Source organism: Drosophila eugracilis, unplaced genomic scaffold (assembly GCF_018153835.1).
Source record: "Drosophila eugracilis isolate 14026-0451.02 unplaced genomic scaffold, ASM1815383v1 contig_367, whole genome shotgun sequence".
Lineage (NCBI taxonomy): Eukaryota > Metazoa > Arthropoda > Insecta > Diptera > Drosophilidae > Drosophila > Drosophila eugracilis.
Window position 1 is genome coordinate 2,998,931 of NW_024573224.1, and position 19,503 is coordinate 3,018,433.

General features: G+C 40.8%; 1 protein-coding gene across 2 annotated transcripts in view; it reads left to right on the plus strand.

Annotated features, from left to right (window-relative positions):
* Window positions 1-19,503, plus strand: part of LOC108113722 (homeobox protein homothorax) — a 107,178-nt gene that overhangs the window by 12,173 nt on the left and 75,502 nt on the right. For both annotated transcript variants that reach the window (XM_041818729.1, XM_041818727.1), the window contains exons 4-6: window positions 9,069-9,119; window positions 11,377-11,427; window positions 16,823-17,008. In XM_041818729.1, coding sequence (XP_041674663.1) covers window positions 9,069-9,119; window positions 11,377-11,427; window positions 16,823-17,008 — 288 coding nt within the window. The remainder of the gene's footprint in view (window positions 1-9,068; window positions 9,120-11,376; window positions 11,428-16,822; window positions 17,009-19,503) is intronic.

Sequence of the window (19,503 nt, forward strand, 5' to 3'; positions counted from 1 at the left end):
TAAATATAAATAAAAATAATAAAAACAACAACAACAACAGCAGTGGCAGTGGCAGAGAAGCAACGACAGCAGCAAAATCGCGGCACACGAACTTAACGAAGCAAGCCGCTAAATGATCGGATTACATTGCCCCGAGGATCGTTGAGGATCGATTCTTCGGTTCTTCATCTCAAATGAGCGGACCAGCCAGCAGCCTGCACTTAATTACAGTCCCCGCTGGCAAAGAGCAACATCTTCTTCCTCCCCCTCCTTCTGGTTGACAAGATCAACAATGTCTTGATGCCATATGTCAGAAATATGCGATGTGACTCCAGAATGGCGCTGCCCACACTTGACACTTCCTCATGATCTTACTCCTTCTTCTCCTTCTTGCCACATCCACGCCTTCTTTAGCGCCCCCTTTTTAGAGTTCATAAAACCATACCAAAGATACTCTGCCACACACTGTCATTTCGATAATTTACGATGTTTTAACATACAAATTATAATGTTGCAAGTAGCTGTTGCTGTTGCGGCTGCTGCTGCTGCTGCTGCTCCACATCCTGCCCTCCAGCCTATTTTTATGAGTCAGTGAAGATCGCATTTGAGAAACAGTAGACACCCAGAAGAAGAACAACTTATGACTCCATTCTTGTGACACTTTTTTTTTGGCAAACAACAAACAACAAACAACAAACAGCAAACAGCAAACAAGCGACGCCCCCGGTTGAATATTATAAAAATGATGTTCTTATTTATGGTCCATTTGGAATTTTGACAGGCCCCTGCTATGGGCAATAAAACGAGAAGCAGCCACAAGAACAACATAAAACAGCAACACCAACTCAGAGTCGAGTCACATTTATCAAGATCATTCGTGGTCGGTCTTTGGCTGGGTGAGATTTTGATAGACTTTTGTCAGATTGTCAATGAAATGTCACATAAAAGTTGGAGATGGCAACGCCTTCAAGCTAATTAGGGGACGGAAGTTGAGAGATCATAAAAATATAATAAAATGATGGGAAAATGTGGAAGTACATAAGAAACTTGGGGTTAGTTTATACATAAATATTATATAGTTACAAAAAATCCAAAGACTCAAAGTTAAAGTATCTTCGAAAACGATCTTCAATGATCGCATCTTTCGGCTGACATTTGTTGATCATTCAACGAACGGAACGTCAACAACTAAGTTGTCGCTTGCATTTGGTTTTCAACTTGCCTCGCCTTGCTGTATCTTCTCTTCTTCTCGAATTGAGTCAGTCAGTTCGTTCCGTTCAGTATATGCAGGCAGCTTTTTGGCTGAGTTCTTGGTTTGTTTTTCGTCGTCGTTGTCGGACTGACAAAAATAACTCAAAAATGTCATTCGCCCATCGAATTTTAACAAACGAGCAGCCGGAGGAGAAAAGATCGTCGCCCCAGAAGAAATAAGGCTAAAAATACAGCACATTGGCACTTTTTTACTCGTTGTAGTTGTGGTTGCTGCTGCTGTTTCTACTGATCATGATGATGATGATGCTGATGCCGATGCATTTTATATAGATAGATTGCATAGATATATCTCTTCGTTGGCACTCTCCCGCTATGCTATATATATATATATATTCACTTTAATTTGGACTAAGGAACTGCGTAAAACTGCGCCACCACGCCAACGCCAGCAGCTTTAGGTTGATGTTTTCCTTATATTCAGATTCAGAGAGACTCATTCCTCAGATATGCCCCTCTTTCTGATATATATCTCTGCTCTGGATGACGGGGCCATACATAGTTAGGCTACTTTTGGTGTTGGCGCTGCTAATGATGCAGCTAAGGAAACGCTTTATAATTTCTCTTTAAAAACCAGCAAATGAGGAACAAAAAATAAAGACAAAAAATATAAGAAAAATTAAGTAAATATAAAAATAAAATCTCTCAACGGGAAAAGTTCGTTGTCTGATCGTTTCTTCTTTGTTGCCGCAGCCAACGAAAAGTGAGACAAAAGCAAATCATTTTATATGCATTTTCATTTCGAAGTAATCTCCTTTAATGAATATCATCTCGTTTCTTGACATTTTCGCTAATAGTTTGGACATGCGATGAGTTGATTTGTGTTGCAGGGTAGTGCAGGGGGTATGGGGTTAGGGGGGTTAAATCTGGTTGATGATTAATGAAGTGCCTTTAGCTGTCTGTCCTTGACATTTGTCTGGCTGCCTAACAACTGTCACAACATTTCAAAACTGACCAGGAAAATGTTAAGAAGAAAAAGCAGGTAACCGTAACCGAACAGGTTAAGCCGCCCTTCTAATGCCAATCAATGTTTTGGGTTTTTCTCTCTCTCTCTTTGGCTGCATTAGTATGTCCCTTTGGTTGGGTTTTCCCTACAAAAGGCAATTTACCTTGGCTTACCTTTTTCTCATACCATTTCCCTGATTTTTTTTGTTTCGTAAATTGCATTTTCTGATTTCAACCGAAACGAACAAGAAGAAGAAGGAGGAGGAGGAGGAGAAGGAGAAGTTCATAATCAGGTATGAAAGGTTACGCTTAGCATTTGGTTTTGTATTGTCAGCAGGAGCACGGACGGCTGTGATCATTGGAATGTTCACTTTGCCGAGGGATCTCTGTAGGAGAGATATCTCAGCTCGTCGTCCCAATTCTCCTTTCTCCTCTACGCATTTGCGTTTCTCCGTTTCTCGGGGTCCAAGAAAACCAAAAAAAGAAAAAGAAAGAAAAAGGAACTTAATCTCTTTTGTGCAATATTCCCTGCTCTTCGACTCTCCTCTGTTTTGTTCTTTTAATGATAAAAAAAAAAGAGAATATACAGAAACCTTTACCTTTTTATTTGGAATTTGGTACCTTTTTAATCTCCCTCTCTCGCTCACTCGGTGAGCCTCTACCTCCCTCTTTCTAGCCTTATTATCAAAGCATTGTTCTTTTTTTTTTTAGTTTTTGTGCGATCGCAACCCTTAGAGGGTTTTGAATTTCTTAGCCAGAACAAAGGAATCCCTCTGTTATTTTTTTTTATTTTTTATTCTTGCCTTTTTTATATTTTAATTTCGTTAGCCAAACTGCGAAATGAGCAAAACTGCGCAGACGCAACTGTTTCCAAAAAAAGGAAACCCAAAAAAAAAGAACAAAAATCAAGGGGAGTTTTAATAGTTTGGAAATTGCGTTGCATCTGTGGTTGATGTTGATTTTGATTGCCGCAATTGCACAGCGTGAATTGATTTGGCACAGACCTAAGAAAAGTTTCCAAGGAGAGGAAGAAGGGGGTTGGGTGGGTTATCGAACGCAGGGTGGATTTTCCAAGATTATTTACTTAACAGTTGCATACGAGCCACAATCCATTAGCAGCCAGCAGACGAGATGCGTTCCAAATTCCCTCAAATATTTGTTTATGGAACCACTTGGCGCCTTTTAAATGTGATTATTTAGTTAACTGCCAGCCATGTATAGCTCTCTCTCTCTCTCTCTCTTTTACACTATGCCCTATGACCATCTCTCTTTCACTCAGTTTGTGTTTGGATTATGGCAACATTTTCGAGCTGCCGCTGCTGCTGCTGCTGCTGACTTTCAATATTTGTTCTGTAGTTTGACCCTTTTTAACAGCTCTATATATGCCAGGAGAGAAGGAGGGTATAGGGTATAGAATCTGTGTATCTGCTAGATACATAATATGTGTGTTAACCCATTAAAGAAATAGAGCCACAAAGTGATAACGAAACTACTAGCTAGACATCAGATCAATATGAATTTATTAACATTTTTCCTGTTACTTTTTCTAAATGGAAAAATGAATCTCGTTCTTGGGGAAATATATTTCACTCTTTCGCTGCGACTTTTTATTTATGTGGCGTTACTTATGGGGGAAAGAACTTATACCCCCTTACGCTCTCTCTCATAGAAGCTAACCCAAAATGATTTATGGGCCTTGGGCTCTCGAGACGAGATGTCTGCTAAACGTTCTCAATTAAAAGCCAAAAGCTGTAAAATGACAAATTGTCCCCACAATTGACAGGCCAACTTGTCAACCATCTTTCTATGATAATTTCAGACAGAGTCTCTCTCTCTCTGTCTGTCTCTCTCTCTGTCTTTATTAAAAGATTTTCTTGCTATTTACAAGATTATCAGTTAAAGACCGGATGTTTAGTGGCAACATTAGAATTATCTCTCTAGTTCAGGTATGAGGCAGCCCAGAAAATCTCTTGGCCAATGCAAATATTAACATTATGCCCTGCAGAGAGCTGCACAGCACTCGTCTGCTGTGTGTTTACTTGCTACACAGAGGGAAAATACGCGTTAGATGTTGGTTTAGCTAGCTGAGCGAGCGGTAGCGCTGGCCCAGTGAGTGAGTTTACTTTTGGGTCATAAACTAAAGTATCTGAAGTGGAGTATCTCCCGGGGACCCCATCATAACCCATACAACATGAGGTTATAAAAAAAAAAAAAAAACAGAAACGTGGTGTTGGTCGTTCTGGGTGGGGGTCGACGTCGTCGTCGTCTCTGTACTCTGGTTTTGTTTCTACTTTTCTGCTTGTGTCACCTCAATTGCGGCTGTTTTACTACCGATATTGTGAGTCCATTATAAAGATATAGATAAAAATAACAACAACAACAACAACTAGAATGTTTTTGGGTTATTATTGTTTTTGTTCTATTTGTGTTTGCTGATGATGCCGGGGGAAAAAGTAATCAACGACATTAAACAAGTCCAACATCATCGTCGTCATCGCATAGGCAAATAAAGTTCTCTCTGCTGGATTTTGGTTTTGTATTACAACGAAATTATTGTTATTTTTATGAGTGGGTTGCATAGTACAAGGGCGGCCTTTAAAAACAATTCAAAGGGGGTGAAAAGATAGTAACTTAAATGGTTATAGTTTCTGTGATCTTTGCTAATATTTATTCAATTTTGCTTTTTGTGAAAATCACTTCTCCCCCTTTAGCTTAACCCCCTGAAACCTTAGCCCCTGCTTTCTGGTTTATTGTGCAAGCTTTTAGGCACCTAAGCGTGGTTCCATTTTCCCCCCCATTGTGTAGGTGTGAGAAACCCGATATGGTTTTGTCTCGTTTCGAGTTGGGTTGAGTTTTAGTATCCGTTTCGCTGCTTTGAGGTAACTGCAATTTTGCAGTGACTGAACAAAGTTCTTCTTATGTTTTTCCTGCGGTTACAAGATTTTCATTTCCCAAAACGAAAAACAGCAAATAATATTATGTCTCAAAGCTTTCTGGTCTGAATTCTATCTACATCTTCGGTTGTTAGTTTAATTTTTGGTTGGTTTTTCCTTCGGGCCACTCGGCCCAAGAATCTTGATAACATAGCCACAGACACTCGCCAGTCGCCTGCCTATCTCTTTCCCAAAAATATATATATTTTGTTGCTCTTTTCTGTTTGTTTATAATGTTGAAAAAAGAAGATTGGAGGGGGGAAAAAAAGGGGCAGGGAAAACCCGCATGCGGCTGGCGCCGTGGCACGCAACATGGAAATGAAAATAATATAATGCGGCTACGTGCTGCAATTTAGGCGCCTCGCTTTTCATCTACCCCGCTGGCTTTTGAATCCGCAATTAGATCAACTAATAACAGGGCGGGATTCTCTAGGGAAAAACCATACTCGCTCCAACTCGAACTTTGAACTTTGGTGGTCTTCTAGGTTCTAGGCAGGTTTCTAACTCACTTTCTAACTCATTTATAGCCTCAATGACTTGCTGGGCTTTTCCCACTTTTTGTGTACTTTTTGCGAATCTTTTTCCTTCTACCAGCCCTTTTTTTTCTTGATACTACGTTATCACTGTTATCACTGCACTGTTTTCTCAAGTGGCTCGGAGGCTCAATTGCGATCGACAGGCAGACGACGACGACAACAACCTGGCTACTGTGCGCTGATTCTGATTCCAAAAGTCCGTCCGTGTCCGGGGCGTTGGTGTGGCGGTGCATAAATTGCTTTATGGCCGCCCAGTAGTACCTAGGCCTTAGTAGTCTCAAAAACCACTGACTGACTGGATTGGGTGGGGGGACGACTTTATGGCCAACACCACATTACTCAAGTGCCTGTGGCCGAGTAGGAGAGAGACCAACAAAAATGTGTATAAAATAGCCGTACTATTGTCCCTAGTACGGGGGCTATCTCCTCGCTTGGCTCGGAATGATTTTATAGCCAAGCCAAAACACCGCCCCGACCTGGCCATAAAATCATGCCCAACCGTGTGTATTGGCATTATAAAACGTATATAGTTCGGTTTGCCTAGAATGAATGCTTTTATTTTCTGTCTTTTTATGAACACAGATTTAGTTTTTCTTTCAGTTTTCGCTTTCTTTGATAATTGTCTAAGAAAACTTTTTGATTGAATCATAAGATTACCTCCCCCTCTCTCTATACCTCTCTCTCTTTCCTATAATATATATATTTATATAGTTTTTTATGACAGGGAATGATAGCACGTGGTTGCTGAAATTGTACTGATTTCAAAATTCCCCTCGTATAATCGCTAGCGCGGGAAATTTATGACCACCTACACCTACGATGGGGACTGAGTTTCGATTTTTTTTTTAATATTTTATTTTCCCGTTTTGTATCTTTGAGGCCAGCGATTTGGAGACGCGACATTGTAAACCTTTTTGCCGGTTGTATAATTGCATTTATTGGCATCATAAAAAAGGCGCTTTGAAGAGCAGTATATAGTAGTATCTAAACAGTAGTGATTTCTTTTGCCGTCCCCATTGTCGCAAAAAATAAAAAAAAACTAACAAAAAGCGAACAAAAAACAGAAATAGAAATTTATGAGGTGCTCATGTGAAACTGATTACGAGGCTCGCATTTAAGTTCTCAGGTTCCGAATTGGTGAGGCGCGTGACGATTTCCGCAATGAGTCGATTTGAGTTTAGATTCGAAATAAAACTGAACTATAAATACAAAATTGTCAGCTGCAGGGACGCCCACGCAAGCAGCGGCATGTTTTTTTTTGTTTTTTTTGGGAAAAGCATACACGAGGAGTAGAAGGAAAATCACATTCATTTTTATTCCCATTTCCATTTCATTTTCACGCCCCAACTGCTGAACATTCGTGTATTTATAGACTTGTCTCATGCTGTGCATTTTAGTAGTTGGCCGCATGATTTATATATTTTTAAAATCATCTCCGTCTCCGTCTCTTTCGCTTTTCTTTTTTTTACTTCAATTAGGATGAACCTTAAGGTTTTGGGGCAGCCATTTTATATACATCTTTTTCTTATATGTAAGTTTCTTAAAGATCAAGCCAACCTCCGGCAAAGTGCGTGCATTATAAGCCCGGCCACTTCTACTTTGGCCGACTGCCTTTCTGCTTTTCATATCAGTTAAAGCCAAAAGCGCGAGCCTGCATAGCGAAACCAGTTTGGCAAGTTCCCATTTTTCTTTTTTTTTGTTTTTGTTTTTGTATCTGTATCTGTGTGTGTGCAACACCCAACATCCAGCCAACCAGCATTTGAAAATGCAACATAAAAGCCAAACAGGCAACAACTTTTGCAAAATACCCAACACGCAACTTGGCCTCAACGCCACCAACCCCCCGCATCTACCTACCTACCCCACCATCATCATTTTTCGATCGCGACTCTTCAATGGCCGTGCTTTGTGTTTGTTATTATTGTAGGCAGCATGGAGCATGGAGTGTTGTGTGGCATGGTGTTTGGTACTCTTACAATGGGGCGTTTTTCTCATACAATGGCATGGAAGTGCCCACATATCTAGATACAAGCCTCACCCGCCTCGCCTCGCCTGGCCTTCCACCCTGAGCAAAGTGTGTAATTATTAGCTGCACATGCCTCAGTTGATTTCAAATTGCCGTTACTGCCTTGGACCGCTGGACTCGAACTCCAACTCGAACTAGAGACTGTGTGGGTTGGCCAAAGTGCCAGGAGATCGTAGTTCTAGCTGTAGAAGAGGTTCTAAGTGGGTATTCTGCCTCAGGGATGACCAAAGTTTAACTTAAGACTTGTCAAAATACCATCAGAAAGCTTAGTGTGACCATGCAGTGCATCCAATTCACGAAAAGTGTGACCTTAGTCCATACCAAAACAAAGTTCTCTTACTTAGCCAGCAGACCTTCCTATCACATTCAAAGATCAGTAATCCCCTTAACTCCTTTCAGGGTCATGCCTTCTATCCCTAAGACCATAAAATCAACCCTCTCTTTAGACCCCCCGCCTGGCAGGGCAACCTTGTTGCACATTGCTGGGTGGTCGGTCATCTAACAACAACTTTGCACACACAAAAAAAAACCACAAAACCCATTTTCGTACGCATTTTGTACAAGGTCAGGTCCATCGACCGTTATATAAGTTATCGCAGCGGGTGTGTGTGTCGGCGATATCTGTTTATCTAAGAAAGAAGACCCCAGAAGACTCCCCTCGTCTTGGCCATTTATTGTGGCTCAGTTCCGTGAGAGCCAAAAAATCAAGAAACCAAAAAAAACCAAAAAACCAAGCCACCAGCTCTGAATTCGACAAGAGATTTACGAATAATTCGCACAGCATTTTATTTTTTTTTTTTGATGACCTTCTCTCGTTCGGTCGATCCGTCAGTCTGTGTGGCATTTTATCTAGTCAGATATTGCCTTTGTGATCTTTATCTAAGTGTGTGGTTTATTTTTATATATATATGTATATGACTAGCTCGGTGTGTTCGGGATTGCTATAAAAGCGAGAATCTCTTTTATGGTCACAGCGAGTCGCATCGTCACCTCTTCGTCGGGGTCTCTGGTCTGGTCTGGCCTGGGTTTTTGGCTTTGGGTCTGGCTGATGTGCCCGATGGTACTGATGATGAGCTGATGAGCTGATGAGCACAAATGTTGCGTTTCCCATGCCCAGGCCATTGCCGTGGAACCGATTTGCTTATGTTTGCTGTTGTAGTTTTATAATGTGTACAATATTTTGGTTTGGCATGAGCTTATCAACGGCCAGGCCATCATAAAATGGCAAAAAAAGAGTCGTTGGCTTTTAGAACAGCTGCTGTTAGTATCTAATATAGAGAGGGGGAAATATAAGTTTGCAATTAAATTAGAAACACTTTTCTCTGAGTATGTTTAACACTCTCTAACCATTGTCCTTTTTTCCTTTTTTTTTCCTTGCAGATAAGATCACAGAAACCCTATTATACCGCAGATCCCGAAGTCGACTCACTGGTAAGTAACAAAAATCCCAAAAAAAAAAAAAACTAAAACAAAAATCATGAAACCAAAGCTGGCAACAAAGTTGCCACAGCCTCCTTCTTGGCAGCAAGTTGCCAAAGCCAAAGATCATGGCTATTTCTTTTTTTATTTTTTCTTTCATTCTCTTTAAGTTAGTGTGTGTGTGTGTGTGTTTGTGTGTGTATGTGTAGTATCACCTTGACCCAAAACAACGACGACAATTGAATAATTTTCTTTTATTTAGAATAAATCACAGTGAATTTAGCAAAAGGCAACACAAAGCCAACGACGAACGCAATTTATGAGCAAAATGCCGTACCGTTCGTCAGAGTGAACTGAGTTGTTTAGTCATTTTATTGGACAGCGTTGCCATACTTTTCGCTCTTGATTTTTGCCAGCTCTCAAGGGGGATATATAGTCTTTGGAGGGGATATATACATGCATACATATATATATAGAGGGGGGGAGTAGACGCGCAGCGAGCGCGAACCCATGCGAACGACAATATGAAGCAGAACGATTTAATGATGCATATGACATTTTTGCACTCTCTAAATGGGCTGCCTGCCTGCCTGCCAGCCTTGGGTGTGCAAAGAAAAAAACAACAACAACAACACAAGTAAAAAATGCAAAAAAGAAGAAAAAAAAAACCATACAATGAAGCCAACGTCTTGACTTTAGTAGAATATGCATTCGCAATCTTGGACCAAGCAAGTCAGGGGGGGGTTGCCTCCTCCAATCCAAGGCAAATGCCAGCAGCAGCAGCAGCAGCACAACCTTGGCGCGATCATGATCATGATGAGCTGAGATCTTCGAGAGGAGCATTATTATAGTTTAGGGGAACGGAACTCATGCTAATCTGCCTGCCAAAAGGAAATGATCGTTAAAAGAGCAGCAGCAGCAGCCGCCAGACATTTCAGTGGCGTTCAGTTTGAAATGAGTAAACCAAATGAGTCAGTTAATGCACTGGAAAATAAGGAAAAGGAATCTATATAATATCATAATATATATTCCTTACTTAAATCTAGAAAATCCTCCACTGAAACCTCCTCTGAAAAGAACTTTTGACCAACTTCAAACATCAATACTAGCGGCTTAGCAGCTTCTCCTGCTCATTTCCTTCCTTGGCATTCCTCAAACCGACGAGTCATAACAATTTTTATGGGCATGGTTGAGAGAGAAACGTGTGGCGGGGCGGAGGGGGGCCAAAAAGAGATCAGCATCCAGCTGAATGTAAATCAAGACGGAAATGCCGCGTGCAAAAAGTGCAAAACGAGCCATGCAATTGGCTAGCAGAAGCTAAGCTAAAGCCAGATGAAAAATCCAGATGTATATATATATATATATATATATATATATATGCGTATATATAGCTGAGAGTCTGGCTGGGTATAAAGAGATTATGGGCAAAACTAATTTTAATTGCCGGCAGTCGTAAATGTGTCACTCACTTACCCACTCACTCACGGCGGAGTTTCCTCTGGTGGCCCTAATTTTATGCACTTGCAGATTAGTTTATTAGTTGTAGTACAAAATCACTGAAAAAAATAACACACCCTCCCTTCCCCCCTCTACTCCACATGACTTACATATATATCCCTCAACCATAGATCGTCTTGGCCATGGCCGTGTATGTCTGTCTATCTGTCTTTTGGGCCTGCTTGCGTCTGCGTACTTTGGCCATAAATCATTTTGGCATGCCACTCTGTGGTTGCCACTCCCCCCGCCCTGCTGGTCTGGTCTGGCCGCCCCTTTTATCCGCTATCCGCTATCCGCTATCGTGTTTGAACATTTAAAAGTGCATTTAGTAACACTCACTTAAAGGAAGAGGCAGAAATAAAAAGAAACCCCTTGCTATAAAAATGTTTATGGCATGTCTTGGGTTTAAAATGAAATTCCAGGCAGTAGCTGCAACAATAACCAAAACCAAACAGGCCACACAGCAGCAGTTAGCAGCATCGTAAAAATGTCAAATGTCAAAGTGATGTTTTAATTAGCGGTCTGGTCACACCAGCACCAAAACCAAATCTATATGAGTGAGTGTGTGTGTGTGTTTTATGAGTATGCAAGCGAATGTTTTGTAGAATCAATAAAAAGTTTTATTAAGAAATTTGTAAAACGTTTAGGATTTAGGAAAGTGAAAAGAATTTCTTTAGATTTATTTTTGAATAAAGTGTGACCAGTCTATGCTAGGAAAATGTTTCAATTTTTGCAATAACTTAACTAACTCTGATTCTTCTTTCCTTTACAGATGGTGCAAGCAATACAAGTACTTCGGTTTCACCTTTTAGAATTAGAAAAAGTAAGTAACGCTTTTCCCGTAATTTCCCTAATCATAAGTACCTCTATAAAGCCAGCTTAAACATTGCCGATTTGTGCCAACTCATCAAAGCCAAAGTCTGGAAAAACCAGCATTTGTTTAGTCATTGCAATTAACTGAAAAGCCAGAGAGCCAGGCCAAGTAGCCAACCAGCCAGCCAGTCGTCGGCAATCATTTATCAACGCCCCAAAAAAGACCACCCAAAATGTTTAACCAGGAACCCAGGACCCCAAAAACACAGTCTCCAGCCGTCAGGCCCATAAATAAAACTCGGCTAGAAAAACCAGGCAAAATAGTTGCCAACGGGCGCGCATTTCAATTACCAACATTTGTGTTGACATTTTATTGAGCCATGTTTTGGGTGCCTGAAGGGGAGTCTGAAGGGGTGTCCAAGAGGGACCATAGAGTCCCACAGCAGGCGGTCATATACAGTCTGCAGTCTAATACACTTGCAAAATGTCTAAATTAAAGGCAAAACCAAACCAAAAGGAAAAAAATGCAGCTGAAAATTGAATTAATTGCCAATCAAAGTGAAATATTTGTTAGGTTGAGAACAGGGAGGGGAACAGGATGTGGCTTAGACCACAAATATTTGGCCAGCGGCAGGTGTTTTTTCTAGTTCAGTTACAGTTTCATGCGTAAGATAAAAACAAAAAAAAGGAAAACAATTTGGTAAGAACAATGGAATGCATTCAGGTTTCGGCATCTCTTTTGTTGTTGATACATGAGGTGTGATGACTGCAGAATTTCGTAGATTTTCTAACATAATTCCTAGATAACGCTGGCACATAAATTTATTTTTCGTTAGGGTGGGTGTTTATACTGAGAAGTAGAGAGGGTTCTACAATACAACACCTACTTGATTATTAGACACTTTATTGTCTAAATGGAAAAATTACAGGTTGCCTAATTTGTTTTAATTTCAAATAATAATATGCAAGCGGCTTCGGGTGCGTGTCTCTCGCCCTCTCGTTCTCTGACTTAATGGAAGTTGTTCCTCAAACGTGGTCGTAATTAATGCCGGCTAACTCCCTCTCTACCCTGCTGCTGCTGCTGCTGCTGCTGCTGCTGTGCTGAGAAAATTAATTAGGCAAATGCGCAACGAAGCGTGGAGCGAACCTAAACCGAAACCGAAACTGAAACCGAAACCCCAGAGCCGGAGTTTAAAGCTGGCCGAGAGCTAAGCCAAGCCGGCCAAGCAGTCCAAACCCGTCCAAAGAGACGCTCTTCACTCTGTTTTTTTTTTTTGTTTTTGGTTCTTTATTTTCAATTAAGTCTTAAGTAAGAAATTATGCAAAACATTCTACACGAACCGAAAAACAAAAACCAACAAAAAATATAAATAAAACGAAAAAGAACAAGACAAAACGTTCAGGGAATATATAGTAGAGTAGATCTGGGCAACATCATTTAAATAAATAAATGTTAAAGAAACACACAAAAAGTATCGATTAAAGTTAGGGCTTAAAAGTCTCTTAGCTACTGATTTTCTCTAGCCTCACTATCTTAGCCCTTTTGCTAGACCCAAAGTCATTTGCCTTGGAATGTGGTTAGTAGTATTTCTTTTCTTTTTTTCTGCCCAGATATAGGCTAATGACAGTGAAAAGGAAAGATCGATTGTAGAAGAAGAGGAGTCAATCAAGTTGCAATTAGTGTTTAATCACTGAAAAAGCTTTCTAAGTTCGCAAAACAAAAACAAAACTAGTGCAGTAAGCTAGGTTAGTCAGTCAGTCAGTTAGTCAGTTAGTCAGTTAGTCAGTTAGTCAGTTGGCCAGCTGCAATTTGTTGCACCCTGTACTGCTGTACTATATAGAAAGCCAGAAAAGTCAAGAAAAATAAACAGTCAAGATCTTTATCAACATCACAGCAACAGCAACAGCAACAGCAGCGGCGACGGCGGCGTGGAGACCACGACAGGTTTTTGTTTTGTCATTTGTCACTCACACAGCTTGCGACACACACGAAACCAACAAAGAACTGTAGCAACTTGTACAAAAAAAAGAGTCCTAAAATCGAACAAAAAAAAGGCTTCAAAAAATACATTCATTTATATGCAGCCAACAAAATGCAGCGGTCGATTTTTTGGTGTATAAAATAAATATATAAATGCAAAAGAACAAAAACAACGAAAAAAACTGCAAAGAAATACAAAATATACTTAAATAAAATGTGCGGGTTGACTTGCAAAAAAACAGAAAACAGAAAAAAAAACATACAACATCTATATGGAAGCGAGTAAATGTATATCTGTATCTGTGCATATTTGTTGCCGCTGCTAAAAACAACAACAGCGAACAGAATCAGTTAAAAAGACGTTTTCAAGACTTGTGTCTGTCAAAAACTGGTTTGCCTGTGTCTCAGTCTCAGTCTCAGTCTCGAAGCTCCAGGCTTTGGGGCCCCAATACCCAGTCTCCAGTTTTTTAGCTCCCCAGCACATTCTCGTCACAGAGTCACATGCAAAAAAAGTAAAAATAAAAAATAAAAAAACAGCAACAAAAAAAAATATACAGGCAGGCAGGCAGGCATTGCAATTGACAAACAGACAGTGGGACGGTGGGACTAACCGACTGATGGACAGTGGGACAAACAGACAAACCGAGCCAGCCGGAGACACAACACGTTGGGTCAGTTGCACACGCTTCTTGGCCGGCAGGGGGTAGATATATGGGTATGGAGAGGGTATGGGAGTATGGAGTATCGAATCGGGGAATCGGAATCGGAATCGGTTGGGTTAATGCCGGCATGGGGGCATAACAGAACAGAACCAGCAACAACATCACCACCAGCGATTTGGGGGCCTTGTTTTGATGGCTTGGCCAAGATCGTTTCGGGATCTCTCTTTTTCCAGCACCAGCAACATCACCAACGACAGCTGTATACTTTTGCTTTTGACCGATGATGCAAGCTGTAGGTATTCTTTGGCATTTTTGCTAGCTAAGTTTACTAAAATGAAGTAGAAAATGTAAGAAAAAAAAAGATTCCTAATGAGTTGGACTTAAGATTTGATATTAAAAGTCAGTAAGGATCATATTGTCTCGTAGCAAAGTTGATAAACCATTACCGGCACTTATGCAATAGAAATTACAATTAATTGGCCTGCATTTAAATGTCAGAGGGATAGAGAGAGTGCCGTAAACTTGTTAGACAGACTGTGTGTTGGAGGTTGCGTGCCGAGACTTTAGAAATGTCTAGGAATGGGGGGAGGGGAATACTCGTATAGTTAGAGCTATCTATGAGCGGAAATCGAGAATTACCACTGCGCAGATTGGAGCGATTTGCATTGAGATTAGAACACAGAGGAAGCTGCCAGGGAGGGGGCGAGGAGGAGGAGGAGGAGGAGGAGGTTTTAAACGGCCGGGAAAAATCCAATGCTGCTGCTGCTGTGAAAAGTTTTGCTTAACAGGATGTACAAATGAGCGTCAGCATTTACAAGCAACGCCCTCTGGTTGCTGCCGTTGCTGCTGTCCGCCTGTGTCCGCCTGTCGCCCTTGTTGCTTGCTCATGGGCCCACCCAATGTGCAACGGCAAGAGCAACAGGAACCAGGCACAGCAACAGCAATGTGCAACATCAACATGGGGGCCACTGGCAGTCATAAATATCGCAATGAGCCGTTCGAAAATGTCACATACAATGCTGACAAATTAATCAAAAGTTATCAGCCAGCCGGCATCGAAAGTCCGACAGTCTCTGAAGGGCCCAAGTTGCAGTAGCAGCAGCAGCAGCAGCAGCAGGAGCAGCAGCAGAAGCAGCATCGCATAAACATATCAATTTGGTGGGCGCACTCATGTTGCATGTGCACGGTCACAGCGGCAACATGTTGCTGGCGTGCTAATTGCACGCTTTATGGATATTGTTATGGTCACTTTGACAGCTACAAATGCAATCATAAAATTGAGACTCCTTCGCCAGCAACATGTTGCTGCCACAGCCGAGGCTTATCAGCAACGGCGACAAATTTGACATTGTCCTGTCATAAACCAGTTGGCTTTTTTTTTTTTTTTTTTGGTTTTTGGCTTTTTGCGTGTATTTTTTCGGTGACAATAACATTGAAAGCAGCCTGCAAACGAGTTTGACAAGTTTTGGCAATGGGCAACAAGTTAATAGCCTGGCGGTTGCAGCTTTCGCAGGCCAAAAAAAAAAAGGAAAAGAAGCAGCAGCAGCGGCAGCAACACAGCAGCAGCAACAGCAAACAATTTGCATAAGCAACGCGCACTTTTTCGTAAATTAAATGCCTGGCCCCGGTTAAATGGAGCACCCTGTTGTTGTTGTTAGTGTTGTTGTTGCTGTTGGTGTTGCCAATGTTGCTGATGTTGCTGTTGTGTCTGCCAGCCATGGCCCAGTGCAATTAATTTCTTTTTAGCCGTGTCGGCGGCTGCATTCCTCTCTTTGTTGCTGCATATTTGCATATATGCCTGACTCACACTCACTTTGGCCTTATCGCATTTGTTTTATCACACACACACGCACACACACACATACACAAGGCAAGAGCAACACCAACATAGCCTTAAAAACGCATTCTGTTTGGGCCAAGACTCCATGGGCCTTTTTCCACGCTGAACGATGACGCCAGCGATCTTCTCTCCATGTTGCTAATGCGAGTGTTGCACGTGCTGCTGTCTCATGTTGTTGTTGTTGCTGTTGCTGTTGCTGTTGCTGGTTGGCCCGGCTTGGTTATTTGGCTGAAAGTGTGCCCCGGGGCTAAGCTGCCTGCCTCTTTCAGCCGGCCACTTCCTTTTCGGCCAGTGCATTATTTCGTACCTCTATGCATATTTATGGACCTTTGGTAAGGCGGTAAAGCTGCCTCTGCCTCAGTCTCAGCCATTTTTGAGTGCCATCATCATGGTCATGGGTCTTCTCAAGCGATGGAGTCCACAGTGTTGGAGTTGTTGGTGTTTTCAGGTAACGCATCAAAAGCAATTTGCATGCCATTTGCAAAAGGGGCATCCGAAGGGGGTTTTGTTGGTGGCAACTTGGATGAGCAGGTTTCTGGTTAAGGCAAGAATGCGATGGCGCTTAGTATGGCAATGTTTAAGCTGGCTTCGAGAGTAGATAAAAGATATTTGTTAAACACAAAGTAGATGATTGAAATGAGAAAGTAAATGATGATTTATTTAAGCTAATAATCTTTTCAATCATCTACTTTAGTTACTATTTTATAATACATTCCCTTAGCTAATACTTATAGATATAAGACCTCCCCCTGAAAGCAATATCCTAATTTGATATTGAGCACCCTCCTACTAGAGAGTACACCCATTGCACCCCCCCCACGTAAACCCCCCTGAAAAGAAAACGAACAAAAAACTGATGATCTCTCTCTCTCTCTCTCTTCCCTCTTCTCTGCCATTTTTGCGGGGTTGTCTCTCGTTGCAGGTACACGAATTATGCGATAACTTCTGTCATCGATATATATCGTGTTTAAAGGGTAAAATGCCAATAGATTTAGTGATCGACGAACGGGACACCACCAAACCACCGGAACTGGGATCGGCGAACGGAGAAGGTCGCAGCAATGCCGACTCCACATCGCACACCGATGGAGCTAGTACACCAGACGTTGTGAGTACCCCCTTCGCGGGAGCACATGGTCCTATATTGGCGAGCTACAATGCGGTGGTGCACCCATGTTCGTAGTACGATAACGACCTTCTTGCAAAAACGAAGCGGGTGCTCACAATGCCCTGGGATTAAATGAATCAATAATAATAATAATAATTGCGATCAATCAATACGAAACCTATAAAGAGCCAATCGAGCGAATAACCACAAGAATATAAAATACAAAAAAAAAAAAGAAAAAAATAAGCAAAAATGTTGCTGCACATTGTATAAGCAAATTAAGTAAAATTAATTCACTTTGTGCGAATACAAAACATAATATTAATATTAATATTGATGAATTCAAATCCAAATCCGAACGCAGAAGAAGTTGTACGTCATTATGAACACACACGAAACACCCAAAAACACCCCCAAAAGAACACACACACAAACACAAACACATTGTAAATTAGTCCGAAATCAGAGAAGAAATTACAAAAAAAAAAAGCGAAGAAAATCGAAGAACTTTATAATAAAAATATTAATAAATTCAGAACTATACAGAAATACAAGCGAAAAGGAGAGCAGAGGAATTTCCTAGCCAAGGAGCCAACAGCAGCAACAGCAACAGCAACAGCAACAGCAACGGCAGCAGCAACATCAACGGCGGCAGCAACATGCGGCAAACGGCAGCAAACATCGTCGGGCCAGCAGACGCTTAAGCCGAGGACAGTAACCGACATGAGTGACTAACCAGCGACAAACGAGCTTCCAAGAGGCTTCGGCCACAAATCCGAACTGAAAACTGAAAAAAAAAACCAATAACAACAAAAACAACAACAACAAACAACAAACACGACGAACGACCGAACGAATCACAACGAGAATATATCTCATGGATAACGTTTAATGTTGCTATTGCTATTGCGCTGCCACGGCCCAAAAAAAATTTGTTTGCTCTCCTCTCTGTGTACAGTAAATGCCATAAATTTAAGTTTCCAATACAATACTGAGGACAGCCGCGGCCAGTGCCGAAAAGTGAGTACACTTTTTGTGCACCTGTACCGCGTGCCTTCCACAGGTTTATCTCAATTTTTGTCTCTCAAAACAACAACAACAATAAACACAGTTACACTCGTAAACACAACATCAGTTTATATATCTCAAGCAGATTGTAAATGATAAAGCTAAAAAACAGACATTAAACAAAAGCAACTGAGCAACAATAATTAGAGCAACAACAACAACAACAATTTCGCTTAATTTGTAAAAAGTACCAACAACTAAAGAAAAACAAAAACAAAAAACAAAAACAAAAACAAAAGCCAGTTAAGAGAAAAGCATAAAGTAATTGAGAACTAAATTACAACAATGTTCCAGAACTTCGTTTTTGCAAGAGGCCCATATAGCTCGCCAATATATTATTAATTATTATTAACAAAAATTAAAACCCCCACCCCCTTAAACACTCACCAAAACACACCATTAATCTACTATTTTTGATTATTTTTTCTTTACCTTAAACCACACTCAACACCCCCTGCCCCCCCCAAAAAAACAAACAAAGAAGTAATGAAACTTATATTATGAGAAAGTTTACTAACCTCCCCCGCCCCGTAAAAAGAAAAAACTAACCAATTTTTAACAATTTTACATATGCACATAACTCTATATAGAGTTCTATATAGAAACTATATATATATATATATATAAATACCCAAAAATATGCATATATATTATATATGTACTCTGATATGATATGATATACGAGAGAGCTGGCCTGACTTTTCTGCCCTGATTTCCGCATCTCGGGTACAGTCAGTTAGGCAGATTGGGATCGTTAGGTTTGTGCCTATCGGTGTTTTCTTCTTTTGAGTTTGTAAACTTGTAAATACTTGACAACAACCCCCGCCCGTCACCCCATCTCTGAACAACAACAGCAAAAACAACAGCAACAGCCACAGCCACAGCAGACACTGACATAGCTCACATACAAAAAAAAATACCAGAAAAATACCAGAGTATCCCCCGAAAAACATTCTTTCTAAAAATCTCTCTCTATATATCTATATTACGAAAAATTCTTACCTAAATCTGTGCCAATTACTTGGAAAATGATCACAGCCCAGCACCCAAGACTTTTCACCGCTGGAGGAGACCTATGCCAGTTATCGCATCAAACACGAGGCGGACTTTTAGTCTAATAGTCTCGAGTTACCCTTTTTAAAAGCCCTACCCTGTCCTGTACCGCCCCCCCCAACCCCAATACAGTTCTCTATAAATATATATACTATCTAATATAGAGATAACGCTTAGCCATGTAGTTTGTAACTAAAATCAAGTCTAGGCTGCGCTTAAAACTTCACTCGCAAGTGAAAAACGAAAGTGAGAGGAGAGAAGAAAGAACGCTAAGAGTATAGTTAATAACTAGAAACTTTCTAAAACAGATTTTCTATGCTTAGTTTTCAATTATAAATTTTTTGTTTTTTTAAAAATTGATTTTGATTTTTTTT